Here is a 26,172-nt window from a genome sequence, read left to right on the forward strand (position 1 = left end):
CATTAAATGCAGTAGCTATTAAAGCAGCAGGGTGAAAATTTACCCAAACCTGCTTAACCCACTAAATTTTAAAAGTTGTGAAGTGGACCTACAAAACCCCAAAGCTTCATTACCACTCGACTTCGAAATTGATAATAGGACTGTGGTTTTACCTGGTAAGTTCTACAACAGACTTGCAACCTGGAACCCCATGACGAGAAGAGCAATGTTCCCATGAAATTTTAAAACTATTCTTTATAAGAAAACCAGCATGACAATAAAATGACAACTACAGGGGCTTCCCTGGTGGCGCAGTGGTTGGGAGTCTGCCTGCCAATGCAGGGGACACCGGTTCGAGCCCTAGTCTGGGAAGATCCCACATGCCGCGGAGCAACTAGGCCCGTGAGCCACGATTACTGAGCCTGCGCGTCTGGAGTCTGTGCTCCGCAACAAGAGAGGCCGCGTGAATGAGAGGCCCGCGCACCGTGATGAAGAGTGGCCCCCACTTTACGCAACTGGAGAAAGCCCTCACACAGAAACGAAGACCCAACACAGCCATAAATAAATAAATAAATAATTTTTTTTTAAAAAGTAAAGTGATTCTTTAAAAAAAAAAAAAAAATGACAACTACAAAGAAAAATGAATGTCAGCGGGAGGAGGGATTTCCCCAGTATTTCAAAGATCCATCCTCTGACACAGGTTTAAAAAAAAAGTTTTTTCTAAGATGTTTGCCTCCCTGAGCTTTTTACATCTCTAAATAAACTTACCTATCATTTTATAAACAAAGTTGAACAGAAGACATTTTTGTGTTCCTCCATTTAAATTTTTTCAATTTTAAAGGCCACTATAAGAAATTATTGCATATATTTCATCCCATTTGCTCCCCAATTTCACTCCTTCCTCCATTTGCCCATTTTTATCCATCACCACCCCCAAAAGTGTTTTCTTGGCACTTAATATTTCCAGGAACGTTACTTCTCTAATGCCTACCAAAATACACTCTCCTAATACAGGGCAGGCTTCATGTGCACTTACTGCCCTTTCAGGAAAGGAGACAAGAAATCCAGCGACTAAGCAATAGGTGTTGTGCAGAACGAGGCCGCCTTAATACGCATATTCAACTTATTTTACATCAGGCCAAATTGGCTCCCTGCCAGATCTGGCATAAACAGTGCCATTATCATTATTTTTGGAAAGATACAAAGAAAGCAGAAGCACTTCAATGACCTGAGTGACATGCTTAGTAGAAAGGAGCACCAGAAAGTGAAAGCCTGATTTTTTTTTTTTTTTTAATAAATTCATTTATTTATTTTTGGCTGCTCTGGGTCTTCGTTGCTATGTGCGGGCTCCCCATTGTGGTGGCTTCTCTTGTTGCGGAGCATGGGCTTCAGCAGTTGTGGCAAGCGGGCTTAGTTGCTCCAGGGAAGCCCAAAAGCCTGATTCTTGAGGTGGCTGATTTATTTACTCATCCAACAGAAATATACTGTGGGAATTATGTACCAGGCAATGAATTAGCAATATTTATGCTTTTTAAAATGGAGGCACTGGGCTTCCCTGGTGGCGCAGTGGTTGGGAGTCCGCCTGCCAATGCAGGGGACACGGGTTCGATCCCTGGTCCGGAAAGATCCCACATGCCGCAAAAGCAACTAAGCCCATGCACCACAACTACTGAGCCTGCACTCTAGAGCCCACGAGCCACAATTACTGAAGCCCAGGCGCCACAACTACTGAAGCCTGTGCACCTAGAGCCCGTGCTCCGCAACAAGAGAAGCCACCGCAATGAGAAGCTCACCCACCTCAACGAAAAGTAGCTTCTCACCGCAGTGAGAAGCCTGTGCACCGCAAAGAAGAGTAGCCCCCAGTCGCCGCAACTAGCGAAAGCCTGCTTGGAGCAGCGAAGACTACGCAGCCAAAAATAAGTAAGTAAAATAAAGGAAATTTAAAAGTCATAATTTACCAATTGCAATGTACAGATCTGGTTTGGATCCTGATGCATACAAATCAACTTAAAACACACACACACACACAGAAGATAATCTATTAAGCATCTATACCCACAGCACTGCTTTACACATGAAAGATATTCTTTCTGAACCAGCAAAATAATGTGCATTTACTAAATTCTCAGGCCATTCGTGGGACTTTCCATTCAAAACAGCAGTCATCTGCTTCTCAGAAAAAACCTGCTTGAAGAATGTTGCTTTTATTTTAGAGATGAAGAATCCTTATAGCCATTATAAATGTAAAAACTGAGGACCAAAAACTGTAGCCAAAGACTACAGAGGCAAGAGACCAAGCTTAGAACCAGACCCCAGGTATCCTGACTCCCTGTCCATTGCTCTTTTCCATGTCATTATACACCATATTAGAACACCCTACCCTGGAATAAAGAAGCATTTCCTGAATCAGGGAAGAAACTGGTATACCATGCTGCTACACTCTGACTGAAACAGAGTTAACAAAGAAAAACACTGAGACCCCACTAAAAATAGACAAATCAACTGGACAATTCACACAAAAAAATGTAAGCAGCTGATAAACACATGGGGAGCCAACCTAAGGAAATGATTTTTTTAAAAAATATAGCCTGGCAGTCCACTGGTTAGGACTCTGCACTTTCACTGCCAAGGGCCTGGGTTCAATCCCTGGTCAGGGAACTAAGATCCCACAAGCCACCAGTGCAGCAAAAAAAAAAAAAAAGTGAATTTAATAAAGTAATACCAATTTTAAAAAAATACAGCAAAGATTTACACATGAAACTTGTGTAACTTTATTTACAAGAGTAAAAAATGGAAGCAACCTATATGTCCCAAAGTAGGAGCAATCAATTACATAATCTGCACACCATCACCTAAGAGAATATTATGCAAGCATTCAAAGCACTTTTTTTTTTTTATAGAACTCTTTTTATTTATTTATTTATTTATTTATTTATTATTTTGGCTGTGTTGGGTCTTCGTTTCTCTAGTTGCGGCGAGCGGGGGCCACTCTTCATCGCGGTGCGCGGGCCTCTCACTATCGCAGCCTCTCTTGTTGCGGAGCACAGGCTCCAGACGCGCAGGCTTAGTAGTTGTGGCTCACGGACCCAGTCGCCCCGCGGCATGTGGGATCTTCCCAGACCAGGGCTTGAACCTGTGTCCCCTGCATTGGCAGGCAGATTCTCAACCACTGCGCCACCAGGGAAGCCCCAAAGCACATTTTTTTAAAATTGTGGGGGGAAAAGCTCAAGATTTAATATTACAAGAAAAAGCAAGATACAAAAACATATCTATAAAATGTCTTCATATATGTAAAAATATCCATCTTAATATATATGCATAGAAAAAAAAAAAGACTAGAAGAAAACACAATGTGGAGACTTCCCTGGTGGTCCAGTGGTAAAGAATCCACCTTCCAATGCAGTGGACGTGGGTTCAATCCCTGCTCAGGCAACTAAGATCCCACATGCCACGGGGCAACTAAGCCCATTAGCCACAACTACTAAGCTTGTGTGCCTCAACGAGAGAGCCCGCATGCCACAACTAGAGAGACGCCCGCACAATGCAAGGAAAGATGCCGAGTGTCTTAACGAAGATCCCGTGTGCCACAACTAAGACCTGACACAGCCAAAAATAAATAACTTAAATAAATAATATTAAAAAATAGAAAACACAATGTATTAGATTAAACCATACAAAGTTATTGTTTTATAGATCAAAAATGATTGAACAGTGGCCATATCTGGGGACTGGTACTGAATACATTCTATTTTTAAAATATTAATTATGTACTACAATGAATATTACTTTTATAATCAGAACACAAAAAAAGAAGGTAAATGTTTTTTACAAAGAAGTCTGTCAGCTGCTTTTTTACAAAAGGGCTCAAAACTCCTGGCCTGTAGATGTCTCAGCTTGTTTCAGAAGAGGTTAAAAGGGGCTTTCCTTCCAGTCTCTGCCTTAATAACAAAGGCTGGCAACATAAGCAGGGTAAGAAGAGGACCCCTCAGGTCTTCCTTGGTGGTGCAGTGGTTGGGAATCCACCTGCCAATGCCGGGGATGCGGGTTCAATCCCTGGTCCGGGAAGATCCCACATGCCTCAGAGCAATTAAGCCCGTGCACCACAACTACTGAGCCTATGCTCTAGAGCCTGCAAGCCACAACTACTGAGCCCGCGAGCCACAACTACTGAAGCCTGCACGCCTAGAGCCCATGCTCCGCAACAAAAGAAGCCACCGCAATGAGAAGCTCACCCACCTCAACGAAAAGTAGCCCCCCCACTCGCCACAACTAGAGAAAGCCCACGTGCAGCAACGACAACCCAATGCAGCCAAAAATAAATAAATTTTTAAAAAAAAAGGAAGAAGAAGAGGACCCCTCTTACATGGCTGCTGTCCCAATGATCTGGGGCAGGAGAACAGGTCCATGTAAAATCTGTGGCTGGAAAATGCAGACAGACTTAGGGTTGGACCAACTGTGTCATGGCACCAACCACCAAGTCTCTGCTGACTGCCACAGCCCCATTCTACCAGGATCTGTGCTACTAGCAAAGAACACACAAGGGCACAATGCAGCCCCTTCTCCAAAAGCCTGCAATATCTCAAGTGCACTGGCTCTCAACCCTTTTGGGTCAAGGGTCCCTTGGAGAATTAGATGAAAGCTGAAGTCAATATTCTACACAGGATAGATGCCTTTCAGGACTTCCCTGGCGGTCCAGAGGTTAGGACTCTGCACTTCCAATGCAGGGGGCATGGGTTCGATCCCTGGTCAGGGAATTAAGATCCCACATGCTCTGTCACGGCCAAAAAAAAAAAAAGGATAGATGCCTTCCTATCAGAAAACTCTAGATTAAGAGTCCTCAAAGTTTTACACATAGGAAACACTCTATTAAATGTAAAAGTGTTCAGACTTTTGGAAGTAGATGAGGCTTAAGTCATCTTAAAGGATGAATAAAATTTGGAAATAGAAGGCTGTGAGGAGTCATTAATGCAGATATTAAAAGTCGGCCTTGAGACATTTTAACAACTGAAACATAATCCTATTTTAATTTTAAAAGCAAGAAAGAAAACCGTACAACATTGTGTGCTTGTATTTGTTACTTACTGCAACAGTCTGTAATAGCAATAGACTGGAAACAAACTAAATGTCCATTAATAGGGGACTGATCCAAGGAAATTATGGTACTACACAGCCATAAAAGAAAAGAAAGTGGCACCTGCTACATGGATATGGAACACTCTCCAGAGTGTCCAGTGCAATTAAACACTACCACTTGTGTAAAAGGGGGGAAAGAGAATACACACACAAAATACAGACAGATGGATGTTTCTGCTTGTATACACTCTCTCTGGAGGCCACCCAGCTGATAACACTGGTTACTTCTGGGTTGGGGAACTGGGTGGCTAGTAGATGGGCTTACTTTTCACAGGGAGACTTTTCACTGTTTTTTTGTTCCTTTTGAATTTCAAACCATTTGAGACTTTCAGTTATTCAAAAAGTATGTCAATTATGTTTTTAAATTATAGAAAATACTGAATGTACAGCTAAAATGAGTAACCTTGGGCAAGCTGTTTAACTTCTCTGTCTCAGTTTCTCTATCTATAAAATGGGGATGACAGTCCTTACCTCCCCCCCACCCCCCCACGCCGAGGTTATATAGGTAAAGCACTTTAGAAAGTGCCTGGCCTATAGTAAGAGTTCAATAAATAAAACCTTAATTAGGGGGAAAAAACACAGCTAAAAGATAACAATGACTATCACTTGTGACAATACAGCAGATTATGGTTTTCTTCTTAATGTTTCTATGAAGAAGACCTAATTACTTATAATCAGAAGAAAATAAGTTTCTTGTCTCTTGCTTTAATTAACACCATGAGGTACTTGAAGAATTAGGCAAAAAAATTTAAAGAGATACTTCCTTGAGCAGAGAAGTGACAATAAAAAATGGTCTCTTTGAAGGCTGCAGACTATCTGATACAATAAAAGAAGAGTGGGGGAGGGGAGCCTGCAGGGAACGTAGGGCCCTGTTAGGAGGCCACTATGGCAGCAGCCTGCAAACTGAGAAGGGGTTACAGCAAAAGACCCTGCAGAAGACACAGAGAACTTTGTGAGTTAGCCTAAAAAGATGATTCTCAGGCCTGCGACACTAGAAGAATGGTGGAATTATGGCCCAAAATGGAGTGTCTGGAAAAGGGAGCCAACTTGAGGAGAAAACAAAGTGGGTGAGGCCTGGTCAGGCTCCTGGTCTCACTCTCAGAGCAGCTCTGGGAGCAAGACTGACAAGCTAGTTTATATCAACTCGAGGGCTGGCAGGGCCCCACAATGAGCTAAGAAAAAAGGAAACCTAGCTTTTGCCTGGGAGCATCTGAACACCTCTCCTACTCTGTACAGCACAGAACTGTGAAGGAGGCCAGGATGGAGGGGAGAAGGCAAGGAAGGGGGATCCGAGAACATTCAGTGAGGGCCACCTGACATGTTCAGAGCACCATGCTGGGCCCTTGGAAAAGCGCAAAGGGGCCTGATCGTGGACTGGAATCGAAGGAAGAGAGGAATGGAAAGCAAATGGCACCCCCACCCCCACCCCTTCTTTTGGGCCACACCTCCTGGCTTGCAGGATCTCAGCTCCCCAACCAGGGATTGAACCCAGGCCATGGCAGTGAAAGCCTAGAATCCTAACCACTAGGCCACCAGGGAACTCCCTTTTTTTTTCAGCATCCCCCTTCTGACACAATCGATCCCATCAGAATCTTTCTCTGTGATCAGGGTTTTTTCCTTGATGACTATCTTTTCAAAATACTTGACTAACTCTCCAAAACAGAGAGACTATGGAATGTAATGAATCTTGAAACAAGCGGCCAGCTCTATCACTGAAAGTCATCCTCACCTTATCTCACTACAAGAGCCAAGCAATGGCTCACTTCACTGTTGGAGGCAGGGAGCCCACAATGCTGATAAAACTCAGCCATTTCACAGGCAGCCAGCACATGAGTAGTGTAGGACCTCAGAGCTTTGCCCTCTCAAGGGAAAAACCTATTCCTACCTTTCAAAGCTTGGGCTTGGTAGAGAATTCTGATCTGCATGACCCCCTGCTCATAAGAGGTAAGACCAGGAGGGACCAGGCTCCAGTGTTAAACGTCACTCGGATTCTCCTCGGGCTTCAGTAAACACAAGGATCTGAGGAGCCTCATTTTCTCTCTGACTCCAATCCCCAGGCAGCAGACCTTTTTCGGGGACACAGTGTCTGCGGCTCATCCTGTTTGGTCTCATACTTGAAGCTGAGACCCCATTTCCTAAAGACCAATGTGAAACACAACACAACCTTCTACATACTCTGAGAAAAGTCCCACACGGCTCTCAAAAGGTGAACTAGCTGTGAACAGAAGTTTGTTTATAAATCACGTGCATAAGTATTCTGCACTGGGACTTCCCTGGTGATTAAGAATCCACCTGCCAACGCAGGAGACACGGGTTCGAGCCCTGGTCTGGGAAGAACCCACATGCCACAGAGCAACTAAGCCCGTGCACCACAACTACTGAGCCTGTGCTCTAGAGCCCATGAGCCACAACTACTGAGCCCACGTGCCACAACTACTGAAGCCCACATGCCTAAAGCCCATGCTCCACAACAAGAGAAGCCACCACAACGAGAAGCCCACTCACCGCAACGAAGAGTAGCTCCCGCTCGCTGCAACAAGAAAGGCTGCGTGCAGCAACGAAGACCCAACACAGCCAAAAATAAATTAATTAATTTTAAAAAAAAAAGAAGTATTCTGCACATTATACTGGGGAAAAGCCCTTTATCTAGGATACGAAAAATGGCAGGCAGCAGGCAAAGTTGAAACTCTTCACAGATTTTTAATGAGACAATATCACTATAATTGATAATATGTAATTTACATTTGTTCAACTCTCCTCCAAATGCTTCTTTTAAAAAGACAGAGCATGTATACAGCAGAAAAGAGTACAGGCTGTGTGGTCAGAAAGATCCTGGGTTCAAAATCAGGCTCTATAACGTCTAAGCTGTGCCCCGTGCAGTCTCCTCCTGTGTAAAACGAGAATGTGTCCTGCCCCTTGAGAGACCTAGGTTCACCTCAAGGGTCTGGTGCAGAATCAGTATCTGAGAGCTATTTTTACAGGTAAGCCTCACAACAGCACAAAAGGTGAACCAGATCCTACTACCCCAGTTTATAGATGAGGAACCAGAACATTATGGGACTCGGGACTTCCCTGGTGGTCCAGTGGTTAAGACTCCGTGGTTCCAATGCAGGGGGTGTGGGTTCAATCCCTGGTTGGGGAACTAAGATCCCACATGCTGCATGGAGCAGCCAAGAAATAAAAATAAATAAATAAGAATAAAATAATTTTTTTAAAAAAGTTATGGGGCTCGTCCAAAGTCACATGGCTCAGTGCAGACTGAAGTCTCTTCATGCCCAGTCCTGACTACTCATGACAGCTCCCTGTCTGAGACAAATCTGAAGCCAGATCAGCACATATACAACTTATCTACATGTGAAAAGAGATCTCATTTTTGAATTAACTAAGTGAAATACATCTTGGAGCATATTTATAATAGAAAGAGGTAATTTTTAGGGAGAAACTGCTGGTGAAAAAGCTGGCTCCAATGAACACTAAGATGACCTCATCCCCCCCCCATTAATCACAAGGCAAACAAGTGCTTTAAAAGCCTCCAACAAATGGGGATGTGGCAGTGAAACTGAGGAAATTAACAGAAAGTAGGGGGAAAGCAGCACGGATCTAAGACTAACAGCCAGTGCCTACGACTAACAAAGCAACTGATGTTTAATAAGCATGACTCCTGGGCAACTCTGTCTCACTGTACAACTTCACATCGAGCCTGTCTGACTATCTATAAAACTGAGATTAAATCTCACAGGGGAGGGATTTCCCTGGTGGTCCAGTGGCTAAGACTCCGTGCTCCCAATGCAGGGGGCCCAGGTTCGAGCCCTGGTCAGGGAACGAAATCCCACATGCCACAACTAAGAGTTCACATGCCACAACTAAAGATCCGTTGGCACTTCCCTGGTGGTCCAGTGGTTAAGAATCCGCCTTCCAGGGACTTCTCTGGTGGCGTAGTGGTTAAGAATCTACCTGCCAATGACACAGGTTCGACCCCTGGTCCAGAAAGATCTCACATGCCGCAGAGCAACTAAGCCCGTGTGCCACTACTGAGACTGCATGCCACTACTACTGAAGCCCGCGCACCTAGAGCCTGTGCTCCACAACAAGAGAAGCCACAATGAGAAGCCCACGCACTGCAACAAAGAGTAGCACTGGCTCGACACAACTAGTGAAAGCCCACGTGCAGCAATGAAGACCCAACGCAGCCAAAAAAAAACAAAAAGAATCCACCTTCCAATTCAGGGGACACGGGTTCGATTCCTGGTCGGGGAACTAAGATCCCACGTGCTGCTGGGCAACTAAGCCCACACGCCACAACTACTGATCCCGCGCCGCAACTAGAGAAGCCTGTGTGCCGCAAAGAGCCCACGTGCTGCAACTAAGACCCGACGCAGCTAAATAAATAAATAAATGTAAATAAATTTAAGAAAAAACCAAAACAAAAACAACAAAAAAACGAGGTATGCCTGTACATTTCTACAATCATCTGAAAGTTTACAAAACTTAATAACAAAAAAAAAAAAAACCCCACGTGCCACAACTAAGACCCAACTCCACCAAAAATAAATAAATAAATAGATTTATTTTTAAAAAAAGAGGGTTTCCCTGGTGGAGCAGTGGTTGAGAATCTGCCTGCCAGCGCAGGGGACACAGGTTTGAGCCCTGGTCTGGGAAGATCCCACACGCTGTGGAGCAACTGGGGCCGTGAGCCACAACTACTGAGCCTGCGTGCCTGGAGCCCGTGCTCCGCAACAAGAGAGGCCGCGATAGTGAGAGGCCCGCGCATCGCAATGAAGAGTGGCCCCCGCTTGCCGCAACTAGAGGAAGCCCTCGCACAGAAACAAAGACCCAACACAGCCAAAAATAAATAAATAAACAAATAATTTTTTAAAAATAGTAAATATATATTAAAAAAAAAGAAATTAAAAAAAAAAGCTGAGAATTATAAAAAGAAAAAAGAAAGAAAAGTTGGAAATAACCTAAATGTCCAAAAATTGGGAAGATATTAAACTCCACCATATCTACAGAAAGAAATAGTATACAGCCATTAAATGTAATTATTTCCAAGACAGTGAAAGACACTAGAGAATATCCACAATTTAATGTTAAGTGAAAAAAAGCTGGAATATATACAAATATATGTGAGCACAGAAAACACCCAAGCAGTGGCTTTCTCTAAATGAAACGACCAGCATTTTTTATTTTCTTCTCTCTAGTTTTCTAAAGGTTATACAATTAGTATAGACAGAAACAGAACATGTTTTTGTTCTTGTTTTAAATCATTACCTCTCTGCCGGATTCTTAGTAAACAGTAGGTCAATAAAGTTGTGGCTAAAATGGCAAACTTGCCCGAGTTTGGGCTTGTGCTACTTGGGAATAAGAAATGCCACTGAGGGCTTCCCTGGTGGCACAGTGGTTAAGAACGTGCCTGCCAATGCAGGGGACATGGGTTCGAACCCTGGTCCGGGAAGATCCCACATGCGGTGGAGCAACTAAGCCCGTGCACCACAACTACTGAGCCTGCGCTCTAGAGCCCGTGAGCCACAACTACTGAGCCCACGTGCCATAATTACTGAAGCCTGCGTGCCTAGAGCCTGTGCTCCGCAACAAGAGAAGCCACTGCAATGAGAAGCCTGTGCACCGCAACGAAGAGTAGCCCCCACTCGCCACAACTAGAGAAAAGCCCACACGCAGCAACAAAGACCCAATGCAACCAAAAATAAATAAATAAATAAATAATTTTTAAAAAAAAGAAACACCACTGATAAACTAATATAGAACTAGAACAATTACAATTATTGTCCTTAAATAAGTCACTTCAAATTTGGATGCACAACAGTGCAGATGGAGAAGCTGGGACTAAGCTGCAGGCCTCAGAATGGAGCCTCTACAGCGGGAGACGGTGGACACACAGGTCAGAACAAAGCACACTCTTTTTAAGCACAGTTCCTCTCAGAAGTGGAACCAGGGCAGAGCTGAAAGAAACGGGGCAGCCCCAACACAGAACCTGAACCTGCACCTTTTGCAATCAGATATGGGCCTGTGCATCCCTGAAGGACCCGCAGGCTTTCCTGGAAAAGGGGCCGACTGATTTCTCTTACCTGAGCACAACTGTTCAATCTTTGTCAGATTCAACTGCAGAGACTCATTGATCCAGGCCAGCATGTCATGTCGACTGAGGTTATCACTGGTGACCGACGTTGAATACACATTCACTGCCATCTTCTATAGCATGTGAGGAAAAGAGAAGGACTCGTGTTATTGGGCAGCAAGAAGGAGCAAGCATTTCCTGGAGTCACCAGAGCAGACCTGTGGGGACACTCAATTTATAAGCCTCACCTTCTTCACCAACAGGCCAAACCAGAGACACTAGGATTCCAGCCACGAGCCTGGATTTCCATGAATAAACACGACCTGAAATGAACTGCCCAACATCAGCCAGCCTAAAATTCAAGCCCCATTTTAATGTGATTGGTATAAAATTTTAAGCTACAAAAAACACTAAGTAAAGGAATGATTAAGTGTTTTATGAAGGGAGGCTGATGCACAAGCAAAAATGTTCTCTGCTTAGAAAACGTCAATCCAAGTTTATCCACTAACTTATCAAAATGTTTACACCAGTTTTCTTCAGATGGTGGGCTTTTGTATTAATTTCTCTTTATATTTTCCACTATGAAGTTTTCCAAATTTTCTTTAAAGACTATGTCCACTTTTATAATCAAAAAAGTAAATAACCTTTTCAATAACCTAAGTACTACAAGGTGTTGGCAAATGACCTCACAGTGAAGAGACCTTAGTACCAATTCTCTGCTGAGCCTCCTGAAGACAGGGCATCTGAGGGCCTACTAAGCACCAGGAGCTTAGCAGACACTTGTCACTTAACCCAACAACTTGCTGCAAGGCTCACTTTATTCTCCTCATTTTACAGATAAGGAAAAAGGTGCAGCACAGAAGCCCTAGGAACTGGCAGCCAAGTCTGCCCGGCCCCATCACCCACATTCTTTCCCCTCCCCAAGAAAATCTGCCCCTCACCTTTCTGCCAGGCTTTCCAATTCAAAACAACAAGCACAGAGAAACACATTAACTGAAAATGTTTACCAAGCACTGTTCTAGGGACAGGGAAACAGATATGCAGGAAAGACAAGTTGCCTGTCCATAGGAAGCTCACTTTCTAGTACAAGTCTGACACTGACCACATACACAAACAAATGTCATTTCACGCGACCATTTACGCAATGAGGGTGGAGGGGAATGTGGTCAGGGAAAGCTTCTCGGAGTGGATGTTTGAGCTTAAGAATCAGAAGGAGGCAACCCCGCGGAGATGTGGAAGAAGGGTGCCTTCAGCCCAGTGAGCAGAAGGGATAGCAGGAACAGAAGTGGGAAAAGAAGTGAAGAAGCCAGATCCTGTTAGGACTCTGCAGGCCGTGATGAGGAATTTAGATTTTATTCTTTAACTGTTAAGGAATCCATTGTGGGGATTTAAGTGGGGTAGAATCACACTCTCGTTTAAGTTTGAAAAAATCACCCTGGGACTTCCCTGGCAGACCAGTGGTTACGATGCCATGCTTCCACTGCCAGGGGCACGGGTTCGATCCCTGGTCGGGGAACTAAGATCCCACAGGCCGTGTGGCACAGTGTGGCTAAAAAAAAAGAAAAAAGAAAAAAGAAAAAAAGAAAAAGATCACCCTGACAGCTGGTGGAGAACAGACAGTGGGAAGGGAAGACTCAAGCAATACGAGATAAGGGCAGGTGTATCCAGATCTAAATGAAATCCATGGGCAATTACCATGAGGACACATGACTATAAAATATTAAATTTCACGATGACCTTGACACTTGTTATTTTCCTTGTTTCATATGACATCAATATGACCAACAGGAGGAAAAAAACTCAGAGCAAATTTGGAACCACCATGGGTCGCCATGCTCTCTTGTGGCACTTCATTCCTTCACCTAGCGACTAGCTAGACTTCCCACGTGTCTCCTGCACACCTCACAAGTCACAGCTACAGAATGTGAGAGCCGGAAGACGAAGATCTCCCATCCAATCCCCTTTTTATGAACAGAGGTGACTGCGGTCTAGAGAGATAAATGACTTGGCAGGTCTGTGCCCTCACATCCCACATTCCCCCATCCCCCACAGCACTTGGCACACTGCCTTGCACACGACGGGCTCAGTAAATGCTACCTGTTTTCAGGCTGGCAGGAGACAGAAAAATGTGTCTGTGTAAACTTTTTTCAGAAAGCAAACTATCAACACTATTACTTAAACTTAAGTGAGAAAACCACGTTATACAAGGAGCCAACACAATTTAGTTCCTGACTCCACTGGGAAATTAATCCCACAGCACTTCATTCAAACCTCTGCAACTGTCATTACCTCTTCATTTCTGAATAATTCCCGGATGAGATCTGGACCGGTAGGCAATTTGCTCCATACCAAGAGCTGAGTATTTGAAGCCTGGGTTTGAACATGAGGCTGTCACTCATTAGTTGTATGACCTTGGGCAAGTTACTTAACTTCAATATACCTCAGTTATCTTGTGAGTTAATGCTACCTATCTGAAAAGGGTGAGGTGAGGTTTAAATGAGATAATGCACAAAAAATGGTTTGGTATTAAACAAACAAAAGCGCCAGGGCGGGGAGGGACCTTGTCTCACTCATCCTCCTATCTCCAGCACCAAAAACAGTGCCTGAGACCTGCCACCACCATCTCTCATCTCCATCCACCACAACAGCCATCAAATTAGTCTCTAACTCAGACTGTTTTTACACAGCAGCCAAGGAGAATCTTCTGAATCAAAAATAAGACCAAGTGTCTCCTCTGTTTAAAATCCCCAAATGAATGAATAAATGAAATGCATACTGTGTGCAAAATGCTATTATCAAAAAAAAAAAAAAATGCTATTATCAGGTACCAAGGCGAGACACATCCAAACAAAAACCACCACGGTCCCAGGCTGAGCACTTGTAATCTATTTTGGCGACATTCATACATACATACATCGGGTAATGTGTGTGTCATGCTGCCATAAAATGTAAGCAGCTGGTTAAGCCACGTGTGTCTCCTGACCACACCCCAGCTCAGAAAACATTAATGGCCTTTCATCATCATATAATTCAAAACTCTTTCATTAGCAGTACATTAATACCTGGCCCCATGTGCTTTGCAAACTCTGCAACCACTAAATACATGGGGTTAGGCACCCTGTGGATGTGCAGTAAACATCCACTAACTCAACTACTTAATTGGCTCTTCCGGGCAGTCAGAACAGAGCCCAATTCTCAGAGCATCAGCTACAGCTAGCGACAGCTCACTCTTCCTCTACAAGGATCCCACTGCTTGGCCTCAATGGAAGACCCCACAAACACCACGCAAACCTCACCCCCTTAAAAGGCTCCTTGATCCAGGTTTCAAGTGCCTTGAAAAAAGCTCCCCCTTGCCTCTCCAGGTATCTCTTCTCCTTCAGCAGGTCTCCTAGCAGGCCCCCCAAACCCACTTTGATTCACTGATGGCTGATGAGCACCTATTACTTTCAAGGCACCATACTGAGCCCTATGGAAAGAGGGGGAGGAAGGTGCCACCAGAAAAAAAGCAATGTGACCCTAAGTAAATACTTCACCTCTCCGGATCACAAAGAGCTCACCTGTAAAAGATGAACAATATCTTCATCACAAGATGGTGGTGAGGATTAAATGAGAATCTGAGTGAAAGCACAGCATGTCCTAAGCTTCCCTATGTGCCAGAAACCACTACACACTTTGACACACCACCGCAAAGGGCACATTGGATGAAACATGCCCTCTAGATCTGGTCCTCAGGGAGGCAGCATAATACAGAGGTTAAGGGCCTGGACTCAAGAGTCACAGATGTGGATTCAGCCACTTGCTGGACACCATAAAGCAAATCATCTCTCAGAGCCTCAGTCCCCTAATTTGTAAACTGAAGACAATAACTCTTAGAGACAGTGTAATATTAAATGATATAATGCCACACAACACCTGGCACACAGCAAGTGCCCAATTAGCAAACAGCTATTATTACTACTCTTAGAGATACCTCATTACAGAGGTGGATGGCAGGCCCGGTGCACCTTCCTTCAATGGGCCTCCGGAGTCTCATTCCCAAAATGGAGGAGAGGCCAAGCTCTGCCCTGCAGCACCCCAGGTCAGCTGTGAAGCAGGGACTGAAAAAGCACTGTTCATGTCACCTTGTTATATTGTCTTCCCAGTGAGCATATAAAATTATCTTTTCCAGGTATTAATTTTCTCATTTCCTGTCTTCCCACCATAATGTAGATTCCTAGAAAGCAGGCCTTTGCCCTCCTGCTCCTGGGTGTATAGCCAGCGCTTAGCACAGTGCCTAGCACCTAGTGGACGCTCAACAAATACCGATGAAGAAAGAAGGAAGTCCAGTGAGCTGGCATGCTTTTTGCTTTTTTGCTATGCACCACGACGAGAGCTTTCTGCATGTAGTATCTTTGTCCCCCGTTTTACGGACGAGAAAACTGAGGCCCAGAGAGGTTAAAGCACCTGCCCAAGATCGCACAGCAGGGAATTCAATACAGGTATGAATCCAAAACCCGAACTCTTAATCATCAGGCAGCACCGTCTCCTACAATGGGGGTCCTCAGACCTCCCAGCAGAACCCACTTCAACCACACACACGCCCCCTACCCGGCCCAGCCACCCCGGAACCTCCTGCCTCCGCCGTCCGGGCTCCACGCCTCGGCCGCGGCCCATAAGCCCCCACGCCTCCGAGAGGCAGCCCCCACTTCCGGCCCGAGGCCCCGCCCCCCGGCAGAGCGGAGAGCGCGCGCCCCCCAGCCTGGCCCGCGCGCGCCGGGTCACGGCCCCGCCCTTCCCCCACCCGGCCCGAACCGCACCGCTGAGGGGAGCGGCCCGAGCACCGCTCGCAGGACCCGCCGGCGCTCTGCCCGCCCCGAGGCCCGCCCGTCCGCCCCCGGCCGCCGCCCCGTGTCCGCTAGCCGGCTCACCAGCTCTCGGCTGGACCGCGTCCGCTGACCGTACCCGGCTCCGGTTCCGTCTTCGTCTCGTTCAAACCGCCTGACCCCGCCCGCCCGCCCGCGCGATGACCTCACACGCACCCCCCCCCCGTTACGCGCCGACGTAAAGGCTCATCATTGCCCGCCGGCTCCTTTTATAGAGAGGGACTAAGCCGCGCACTGGGGGCGGAGCCCGACCCTTGATCGACGGCTGGGGTGCCCAAGGGGCGGGGCGCCGGCTGCCGGGGCAATGCAGCCGCGTGGTCTGCCGCAACCAATGAGATCCCTCCTCGGGCCGGGGTGACTCCGCCTAGAAGGCGGGATCCAGTTACAAATTCTACACCCCAGTAGCCAAAAAAATTGGTTTTACAATGAATTTCTACAAAAATGAGTTATTGGATAAAAAATAAATCAATACGGTCTTTGAGGAAGGACTTAAAAGTCACCTCAGAGACACATTCTGTGACTCTTCTATCTAGAATGACCCTATAATCTCATCATCCGTTTTTTTCTTAGTATAGTCATCTTGTTTGTTTATGCCTTTATTGTCTGCCTTTCCATAAGTTCCACGGAAGCAAGGTTTTTCTCAATCCTGTTCCCACCGTGTCCCAGAGCCTGATACATAGGTTCTTAGTAGAGACTTGCTCAAAGAATGAACTACACCCACTTTACAGAAGAGGAAACTGAGGGTCAGAGAGGTCAGCTGCCCAGCATCACAATGACTGATCCAGGTTTCTAGCTGGTTTCCTTGTCCAAATATCATTTATTCTTGTGTTCAACAAATATTTATTTTCCCTGATCAATCAGGCCCTAGGATTTTGGTGATGACCAAGAACCAGACATAGCCTCTCAGCTCTTAAAGTTTCCAGTCCAGCAGGGAAAGCAAAGCACGTAACTAATTACACATCACTATTTAATTACAAACCAGACTTAGTGTTAGGCAGGAGGAGGCTGTGGCAGGAGTGATGGCACCTGCATTGCAAGAGGTAGGGTCCTGGAGGCCTCTTCTGGGCTGGGTCTCTCCCTCCCCTGAGGCCTGGAGAGATGTTCAGGGAAGAATAGGTTGGGGAGCTGGGGCAGGAGCTATTTATCAACTGGCTTGGAGGCACTTCAATATTTTAACCACCAGTATACTGCTGGGTAGTCTCTCTGGTATGCAGCGCTCCAAGAGTGCAGCATGAGACCTGACCTCACCTGACCAGTATGGGAAGGCTTTCCAGAGTTGATAGTTGCCCTAAAATATGAGACGTTAACCCAGCACAAGAGTAAGGGTAGGAAAAGACAAACAAGAGGATGCAGCAAAGAGCCCTGCAACCATACGATTACAGCAGTAGTAGTAATATTAGCACTATAGTGAATTGATACGAAGTCTGGATAATTGAGTAAAGATATTCATAAGTGATTTGGGCAATATAATGTGTTATCATCTTATACACAAGGACATTAAGTTTCCAACAGTTTCAGTGAATTTCATAAGTAGCAAAGCCAGCAGGCCTGGGTTCAAATCCTGACTCTGCTAGGAGTTAGAATCAAATGATGTGTGTAATGTTCTTAGACCACTCCTAGCACATAGTATGTGTTCAATAAATGTTAGTGATTTCGAAGTCCCTTTCGATTAATGTCAACATTCAATTACTGTCAACTGATTGTTGTCAGCAGTACCTAAAAGCCATTTTGGGTGGGGGAGGAATGGGTGTGGGGAATGAAAACCAAGTCAAGAAGAGCCTCAAGTGCCAGTCTAGAGTTTGAACATGGTTCTAGAGACACAGGACATCACAGGTTTCTGAGCAAGGGCCTCAGAAATAAAACTCATCTACCCTCCCAGGAGACAGCTCGCCAAAGAGGGAGGGCCACGTGATCGCCTCAGTCTCCACCCTCCTCCCTGAGGAGGTTAGCCAAGGTTGTCTGGGTCAGATTAAGCTTTGACTGAGAAAGGCCAGAGGGTAAACAGAAAAAAAGAACTTCCATCCAGCAGGTGAAAGTTGGGAGACTTTACTATGCGTCTCTAAGCTACCGTTTTAAAGTATGAGGTAATCTCATTTTCCCAGATAGAAATTGTGAGTCTCCTCTCCGAAAACAAAACAAACAAAAAGCTATGACTTCAAGACCCGAGTTTTCCAAATGTATGACAAGATTATTGAACTAAAAAATGGTGTCAGGTCTCATTTGCCTTGAGGACCTCACAAGCTCATGGAGGAGAGGACTGCAAAAGTAAGAAATGATAATACAGAGTGCTTTGTGCTGAGATGGATTCTTCTATCTGTCCACAGGGAAGGAGGGCTCAGATTAGGGGATGTCTCTTAATGCTGCCTAGAATGGAGGCAAAGGAGGCTTCCTGGAAGAGGTGAGAACTGGAGGACCAGTCTGGCAAAGTGGAGAAGGCTGTTCCAGGCAGAGAATAGCACATGCAAAGACAGAGTAAGCAGTCCCAACTCCAGTAATAAAGTTAAACAGAAAGAAGGAAGAGAGGAAAGAAGGCAGAAAGGAGGGAGGGAAGGTAAGCTGGAAAAAAGTAAGAAGGGAAGGAAGCAAGAAAGGTAAATTGTACCATAGGCTGCAAAGGGCAGCAGGTAATTTCAGGATCCAAACACACACACACACACACAGATGCAGGTGAGACCAATGGATTCACAGCACAGATTCTAACTTACACCTCCTTTGCCACTGGCTGTGTGGCCTTGGGTATGTTAGACTTCTGAGCCTCAGTTCTCTTACCTATGATCACAGTAATCACTGCCTCACTTCAGGGTTGCTGGGAGGATTCTCTAACAGTAAACATTAAAGCAGCTGCCGTTTACTCAGCACTCACTACCCGCAAGCACTCTGCATGTGCTTCACATACACTGAATCATTTGATCCACACATCAGCCTTATGAGGTTATTATCTCCGTTTTACACTGGATAAACTGAGGCACAGAGTGGCTATGGAACACATCCAAGACCACAAATAAGGAGGGGGTGAAGCCAGGAGAGGCATCCAGTCTGGCTGCAGAGAGGAATCAAGGATGAAACACAGGCCTGGAACAGAGAATCACTCAAGAAGCAGTTGGCTGGAAAACCAGAGGGACGGAGGTAGAGTGGGGCACCCTCTCTGTCTAGTGCTGATCCCCCACCAAACAACCATGGAACTGTCCAGAGGTCAGTCCCTGCACCCCCAGGAGAGACCCCTTCCACAGGTCTCTGGGGTGCCGGTTGCCAAAGCCACCCCCATCAACTCTCCCTAACAAGGAGCACGGGGACCCCAACATGATGGGGGGGAGGGGGGTGATGGACACAGTTTCAACGCCAGATGCTGTTGCTATAGTTAGCATCTGAGCCCAGCTCCTTTGAAACACCTAGGTGAATTATTACCTGTCCCTCCTTTTCAAGACTTTAATACATTAATATTGGATGTTACCATCACTACCAGCACCGTCATTAACACTGCATTGATTAATGGGTTTCGTTATCACAATGCCATTTAATACATGTGAGGGCTTACTACATGCCAGGCACCAGGCAAAGCAATTTACCCAGATCACAGCCTTGAACATTCACAGCAGCCCTAGGAAGTAGGTAGGATTTATGATCCCCACTTTTATAGAGATGAAAAATTCCAAGGGTCACCTGCCCAAGTGACACAACATGCCAGACCCCAGATACAGCCCCAGGCAACTGGAAGACCTTTTCAGAAAAGGCCTACTTGTGGTACAAACCAACTACTTCCCCAAGATCAGAATTTTCATTACATTCTCCATTTGGCCCCAGACCTGGGATCACTGAAATCCAAACCTGGCCCCCATCTTGAGAAAACACAGAGAACTGCCCCAGCAGCCCCAACAAGGTCTCCCCGCTAGCCTGCCCACAGGTAGGCCAGGACACCCAGGGGCCCCTCACAGGGCAAGCTAGTTCATCTCCTCTTGGGGTTTTGAGGCCGAGGCTGTTTATTTTGCTTCATCCTGTCCTGGCATTTGGTGCAGCACTGTATACAAGATGGCTTAATAGGGCGGCCAAGGCCCCTGGGGCCTGAACACCTGAGCAGAGTGCCAGCCTGGCTTGGCTTGCCAATTGACAATCGTCTCACCATGGCAACTTGCACCTGGGCTGTCCTAGCCCAGCAGTGCCTAAAAAAATAGCTGGTTTCTCATTCTCCAACTCTGGGCCAGACCCTTTCTGAACTTGGCCTTATTAAGGCCCACAACTCTAATCATGGATGTGGCCATGATTATAACCTATCTTATGTGAAGAAACTGAGGTTCAGAGGTGCCAAGTCCAACTGAGGCTCAATTGATACACTATGTGCATCCCATTTACACACCTTTCTCCCTCTGCACGCACCAGCTGACCGATATTAACCTCTGGAGAGCTATTGAAATCAGCTCCTTTGCCCTGACCCATGGTTAGAGATAGTGAGACATGAGGATTATGGCATGATGGGCTCTGGGCTTGGGACACCTGGCTGGGTGGCCCCAGGTGAACTTTAAGATGGAACTACTGAAGGGAGTTGCAATGTTAAGCTTAAGCAAGATACACATTCCACCCAAAGAGCTGGGGCCACTGGCAGCTATGTTAAAATCTCGGACCAAGGGCCACTCCCAACAAGTCCCCTCACTGACTGTGGCTGAACTGTGATATGACAACTTGGGAGCAGTGGAACAAGGTGCAGGGAAAGCCTACAGAGGGACAAGGAACTGGAGGATCAGCCCTGGGATTCCTGAGTCATCTTCACCAGCTACCCAAGAGCTGTAATAATCTGGAGATGGCTGTTCCAGACATCAAGGCTTTAAATGAACTCAAGCACTCCAGTTATTTGTTTGGGGAACCAAGGTTTAGAAACCCATTCACTAGCCGAGATTGGTTCTTGGACCAGCAACATGGAATTCTCAGGCTCCACTCCAGACTTAATGGCCCAGAAATCTCCACTGAACAAGCCTTCCAGGGAACGCTGATACATTGGAGTTTGGGGACCATGGCACTAGATTTGGGGGCCACCATGGTACTTATGTACTGGGCTTGTTGAATGAATGACCTACTGCGACCACCCACCTTTCCACTTTAACCAGGCCCTCACATACCCCACCCACCTGACCTGCAAAAGAACAAAAGGGACACCAGACTGTTAGAGAAATACTGATTTTAATTCAACATAAGGTAAACTCTAGGCATCTGTCATCTTTCAGCCTAAAAATTAGCAAAACTGTTGAAACAAGGCACAATTTTTCCCCATACTTTGTTACATGGCTCCAGTTACAAAAAAAAAAAAAATATGAAAATGTTAAAACAAAAATAGATGTCTGAGATTTTTTAAAAAAGTGTATAAAAAAACCTCCCACAAAACCTGTCAACATTGTTCCTTAGTCTACAAAATAGCACCAGTAAGAAGAGTAAAAGGTGTTAAAAACCATTACGACAGCATTTCTGAAATGCAGCTTGTCTGACCTCCCATTCTCCCTAAAAACGATTTATCGATTTATCATGGAATAAAAAAGGACTTTAAAATCTCTGGAGGGAGGGTCGAGCTTTTATTGCAGTTTTCCCCCTGCAGTCTCTTAGATGAGGGGAAAGTGCGAGGAATGTGCTTCTGCCCCTGGCTGTCACTGCTGAGTTTAGAGAAGCCTAAGGAATTGGGGTGTCATACTTCTAATCTGGGGACCTGTGCCTGCGGAGTAGTCTGGAGGGTGGGGGGATGGCTGGGGTGGCGTCTTACCTAAGCCTCCTCCTTCTCCCCCCTCACACGGGGAAGGGGAGAAGACAGTGAGAATCCATACCTGTCTACACAATATATGGCAGCTTATAACCCAGCCCACCCCTTCCTGAGCTTCCAGAGGGTTCTATTGCAGTCACTGGGAGGGATTTAGCTAAGGGTAGCCCTGCCCTTGGGTTTATGGGGAAAAAAAATAGCCCTGAAAGTGATGATGATGTCATCCCGGCTGAAATCACCATCCTTGTGGAAAATACTCTAAATGGGCCCCGGATCCCAGCCCTTTATACTGAGGCCAGGGGAACGTGCCGGGGAAAATTCAAGACAGACATGGACATCATGTCCTCTTCTGCTAGCCCTAGAAGAAACCATCCTAGGCCCTTAAAAGGTCCCTTAGCTACATGTCTACTGCCACACACTCCTGGAAACAAGGAGCTGCAGACATTTAAAAAATTAAAGTCTTGCAGTAACTGTCTTGGGTGATTTTTCAGCATTAACCTGAGTATCGGAGAGCTGTCGGCACTGTGGTTTTGGTATCTTAGCCATCGTTTCTCTGAGCGGTAAACCCAGGAGGGAAAAAAAAGCCATCTTACTACCTATTTCAAGTTTTAAAATCTTAGAAGACAAAATAAGCACCGTGTTTGGCCGCTCCGAGCGGCCAGGTCTGAATTGTGCACAAGGAGATGGCACCTCGGGGTCCCCCTGCCAGGAGGGGACAAGGCAGCTCTGCTCCTGACGAGGTACTCGGCCCGACCCCACACAGCTGAGCTGGGAAGGGCAGAGCCTGGGTGCACCTCCTGGGTCGTGGCTCTGCCCACACGCCCTGGTGCCTGGGGTACTATTCACAGGCAAAGTAGTCCTTCAAGGGGGCGAAGAGGTGTCGGATGACAGGTACACTCCAGGACCTCCCGAGCAGCTTCTGGCGGGCAACACGGCCCATGTTGGACACATCTGTGTAGTGTACGGGAAAGCCGAAGATCCTGGGGGTGGGGAGGGGGGCACCAGAGTGAAAACACAGGGAGTCAGATGTGCCCCCTCCAGCGTGCTTAACGCCTCTGGGAGATCCTCGCCTTGGCAGCCAACGTGGCGCTGCTCTTCCTGACCTTTGACCCGTCCCTTCCACCAGGCCCACCAGGCCTTCACATGAGCCCTCTCTTGACCCCCAGAGGTCAGGCCCACCAGTTCTTCAGCACAAAGGACTGTCATGAGGGCATGGTCCCTCTCTGAGGGCACCTGTCTTGTGCATGCCCCTACACTGGCACAATGCTCCGGGCACATAGATGGTGCTCAGTGGACCTTTCTCAAATGAATGAATGCCAAGATAGCCAGCCAGCCAGCAGACAGAAACGTACCTCTCCTCAAACCACACAAGGACAGAAGTTAGGCAATTGCCTTAGTAAAGAATAAGGACACTCACAAAATGGACCTTATTTCCAATCATCAGATGCTCAGATAATTTACCATGAGTAAACTGAAGCATCCTGCATTTTCTTTCTTTCTTCAAAGCAAACTGCTGGATCAAGGGCCAAGCTGGACTTAATGGTAGATGGCAACCAAATATACCAACAGCCTCCTGAATGGAATTCTACCACAGGTCTGGGAAGAGGCTACAGATACACTGACCTCATTCTTTCCCAGGTTTACAATCTAATACCACAAATTAAACCAAGAAATAAATCCAGTTGTAGAACTAAAATATCTGGAATGTAAATACTCTATCAAATAACCGCAAAACACAACCAAAAATGTAAAGAGGAATAGTCATAGCCCTTACTACATTCTAATCACAATAACAAAATAAAACAAAAGGAGTGAGAGAAAAAAATTAAATACAGAACAGGAGAAATGAAATCTAAGAGCTGGTTCTCTGAATCAAAATAGACACACTACCAACTTAGTCAAATAAATGGATAAGGGAGAAGACAGACTGTGGCTAAGGAGGAATCAGCTTTAGAACAAGCAACTTGGCAGGAGGAATCCTGAGAAAGAGCAATGGCATGTTGGCGGGGTTTCCTTTAGCTGGATCCTCATACATCTTAGTGTCCCAGCATGGTGGGGCAGGCAAATGCCAGGGCAACACAGCCAACATAGACAGATGTGCTGTCTCATGACCTCATGTGTTGGATTCCTCACCACCACAACCCTTTTGCCATTTCTGCTAGGAAATAAACACTAACTGAAAAGGTTACTCCCAGCCATGCTAACACAGAAGTCAGTGAGAACATGTAGAATTAAGGCAAGCACTTGCCCATTCGCACTGCTGGCCTTAACCATGTTTTCTTCCCCTTTCTCTCTATCTGCTTGATTCCCCTTTCCACATACAGCCTTGCTCACCTTTCTAGCTCAGTGCACCACAAAACATCTTCTTTGCCATTCATGACAACAGGGAAAAGTTGGTTTTTCCCCTGTCTGATCGAGTTCGACTTGGTGGTTATTGTCTGTACTTTCTTTAACTGGAGAACAAAACGACATCATGGAGTGAGCACAGAATGAAGGGTTCTGGGTCAAGGCTCAGAAGCAGGTAAGGGAAGGAGGAGGGAGGGTGGGTGGGAGAGAGAGAGTGGCAGGGCCGGGATCCAACAGGGAATGAGAAAAGGAGAGTTGGAAGGACAAGAACACTCTGTGCTTCCCACAAACGCCAAGAAGTTAATGAACAGGAAGGACGAGCCTCAGAGAGAACAAGAGATAAACAACAAATGACCACAAATGAGATCACATGGGGACCAAGAAAACAGAGTTATTGATCAAGCAAGATTAAGCAAAATTAAAAGTCCACCCAGATTGTAGAGGATGGTCAACCAGGGTTTGAATGAATGAAGCTTAGCTTAATGGAAACATTGAAAAGTAAGTTTATGGAGATCTTAATAGAATTATCCATGACTTAACCATAGATTTTTATTTTATTTTTATTTTTTTTGCAAAAGTGTACTCATTTCTCACTGGGAGGATGAGCTGAGTCTCCGTGGAGTGTGCCTTCACAATCGGAAAGTCTACTTGACTTTTCTCAGTGATTTTTGTTTATCAAGAACTTCTCCTACACTGTACTTGAAGACAGGATAGAACAATTATGTGGGGAAAGAAGCCCAGCACCAGGGAGTCACGTGGGGGGAGGGGCAGGAACAAATTGGACACCAAGGTCAAGTCCCGATTAGAGATCACCAAGTGCATTTCCCAGTGGGCCAGGCACAGAGCACATCTTACCTTTGCTGTCCTATTGAACTCCAGGCAGTCCTGCAGCTCGAGTTTATCATTCTTTGATGCTATCACAGGCCTGAGAACATCCAAAACCCATTACTTTCTACCACCTGGAAAGGGGCCTTGGCTAGGTGCCTCCCAAGGTGGGAGTGAGAGCCCAAGCTGCAAAATGTGCTCTGGCAGTGAACTTTGCTACAAATACATGATAAAAATGGCCCTGGCATGAGCACAAGCCTGTGTGCTGAGCCAGGGACAGACTAGTCCCTTGATGGGGGCCGAGGGTCGGGGAGCCCAATGTCCAGGAGTGAATGCTCCTCCTTCCCAAATGTTAACAGTAGTCAAAGCTCCTTCACTGAGGGGAGCAGGATAGGGAAGCCCATTGTTGGAGGAGTCAGGAGACGCCTCAGTCTCAGCCCCACTGCTCACTGGCTGAGTGAATGACCTTGAGCAAATTCTGCCACCTCTCTGAGCCTCAGGAGCTTGGATTAGGTCTTTGTGGGTCTACTCACTACAACTAGCACATCAAACCCATGATTTGTTGGCTTATTGCTGGAATGCAGCCTCAGGAGGCTTTCTTTAATAGTGGGTCCAACTAAAGACAAAAGGTGGTTCACAAATGGACTAAAATTAATTCCCCCTTGTAACTTTCACCACTGAAACCTGCAAAAGCAGAGAGAGGAAAACAGGTGCTTGAGAAGGAAAATGGATAGAACTTTAGAAACTGAAGTGCTTAAACTGAAGTCCAGACCAGAAAACCAGCGAGAGGTGTGAATGCACAGAGTTGATGAATGCCACAGCATCCCTGTGTAAGGAACTCCAAGGCCAAAAAGAAATCAGACATAAGATTGGATATGGTGCCCACAAGAGGGGCCATCGAACACAGAATAATACCTCACTGACCTCACCCTCTCTCTATTCCCAACTCTTCCATGGACCCAGGGGAGCTAAGGGCTCACAGCCCTGCTCTACCTTCTGTTGATTCTAGGACTGAAATCTTAACAACCAAGATGTTTGGTCTAAAGGCTGGATTTGGGTCTGTGACCCGTGGTTGACGCTGGCTGAGTCATGGATCCTGCAGAGCCCACATGTAGCAGTTCACTTCTCATCCCAACTCAGATAATGCTCAGCAAATCCCATTATCTAGAATCTGATCCCTCCCTGTAATTCCACAGGACACCCTCCTGGAGCCACTG

At 46.1% G+C, this 26,172-nt stretch overlaps 2 protein-coding genes across 7 annotated transcripts in view; both read right to left on the minus strand.

Annotated features, from left to right (window-relative positions):
- Positions 1 to 16,177, minus strand: part of MAPRE1 (microtubule associated protein RP/EB family member 1) — a 30,499-nt gene extending 14,322 nt beyond the window's left edge. The window contains exons 1-2 of one of the 2 annotated variants that reach the window (XM_068565284.1): positions 16,130 to 16,177; positions 11,199 to 11,322 (exon numbers count right to left, since the gene is read on the minus strand). In XM_068565284.1, the coding sequence (XP_068421385.1) occupies positions 11,199 to 11,319 (121 nt within the window). In that variant the 5' untranslated portion in view covers positions 11,320 to 11,322; positions 16,130 to 16,177. Of the gene's footprint in view, positions 1 to 11,198; positions 11,323 to 16,095 lie in introns of both variants that reach the window. The other variant, XM_068565283.1, reaches the window with a different exon arrangement.
- Positions 16,178 to 21,415: 5,238 nt separating this feature from the next.
- DNMT3B (DNA methyltransferase 3 beta) overlaps positions 21,416 to 26,172 on the minus strand; it is a 36,435-nt gene continuing 31,678 nt past the window's right edge. For 2 of the 5 annotated variants that reach the window (XM_068523780.1, XM_068523779.1), the window contains exons 20-22: positions 24,986 to 25,055; positions 24,119 to 24,237; positions 21,416 to 22,764 (exon numbers count right to left, since the gene is read on the minus strand). In XM_068523780.1, the coding sequence (XP_068379881.1) occupies positions 22,623 to 22,764; positions 24,119 to 24,237; positions 24,986 to 25,055 (331 nt within the window). In that variant the 3' untranslated portion in view covers positions 21,416 to 22,622. Of the gene's footprint in view, positions 22,765 to 24,118; positions 24,238 to 24,985; positions 25,056 to 26,172 lie in introns of those variants that run through there. The other 3 variants (XM_068523782.1, XM_068523781.1, XM_068523783.1) reach the window with 2 other exon arrangements.

Source organism: Eschrichtius robustus, chromosome 16 (assembly GCF_028021215.1).
Source record: "Eschrichtius robustus isolate mEscRob2 chromosome 16, mEscRob2.pri, whole genome shotgun sequence".
NCBI lineage: Eukaryota > Metazoa > Chordata > Mammalia > Artiodactyla > Eschrichtiidae > Eschrichtius > Eschrichtius robustus.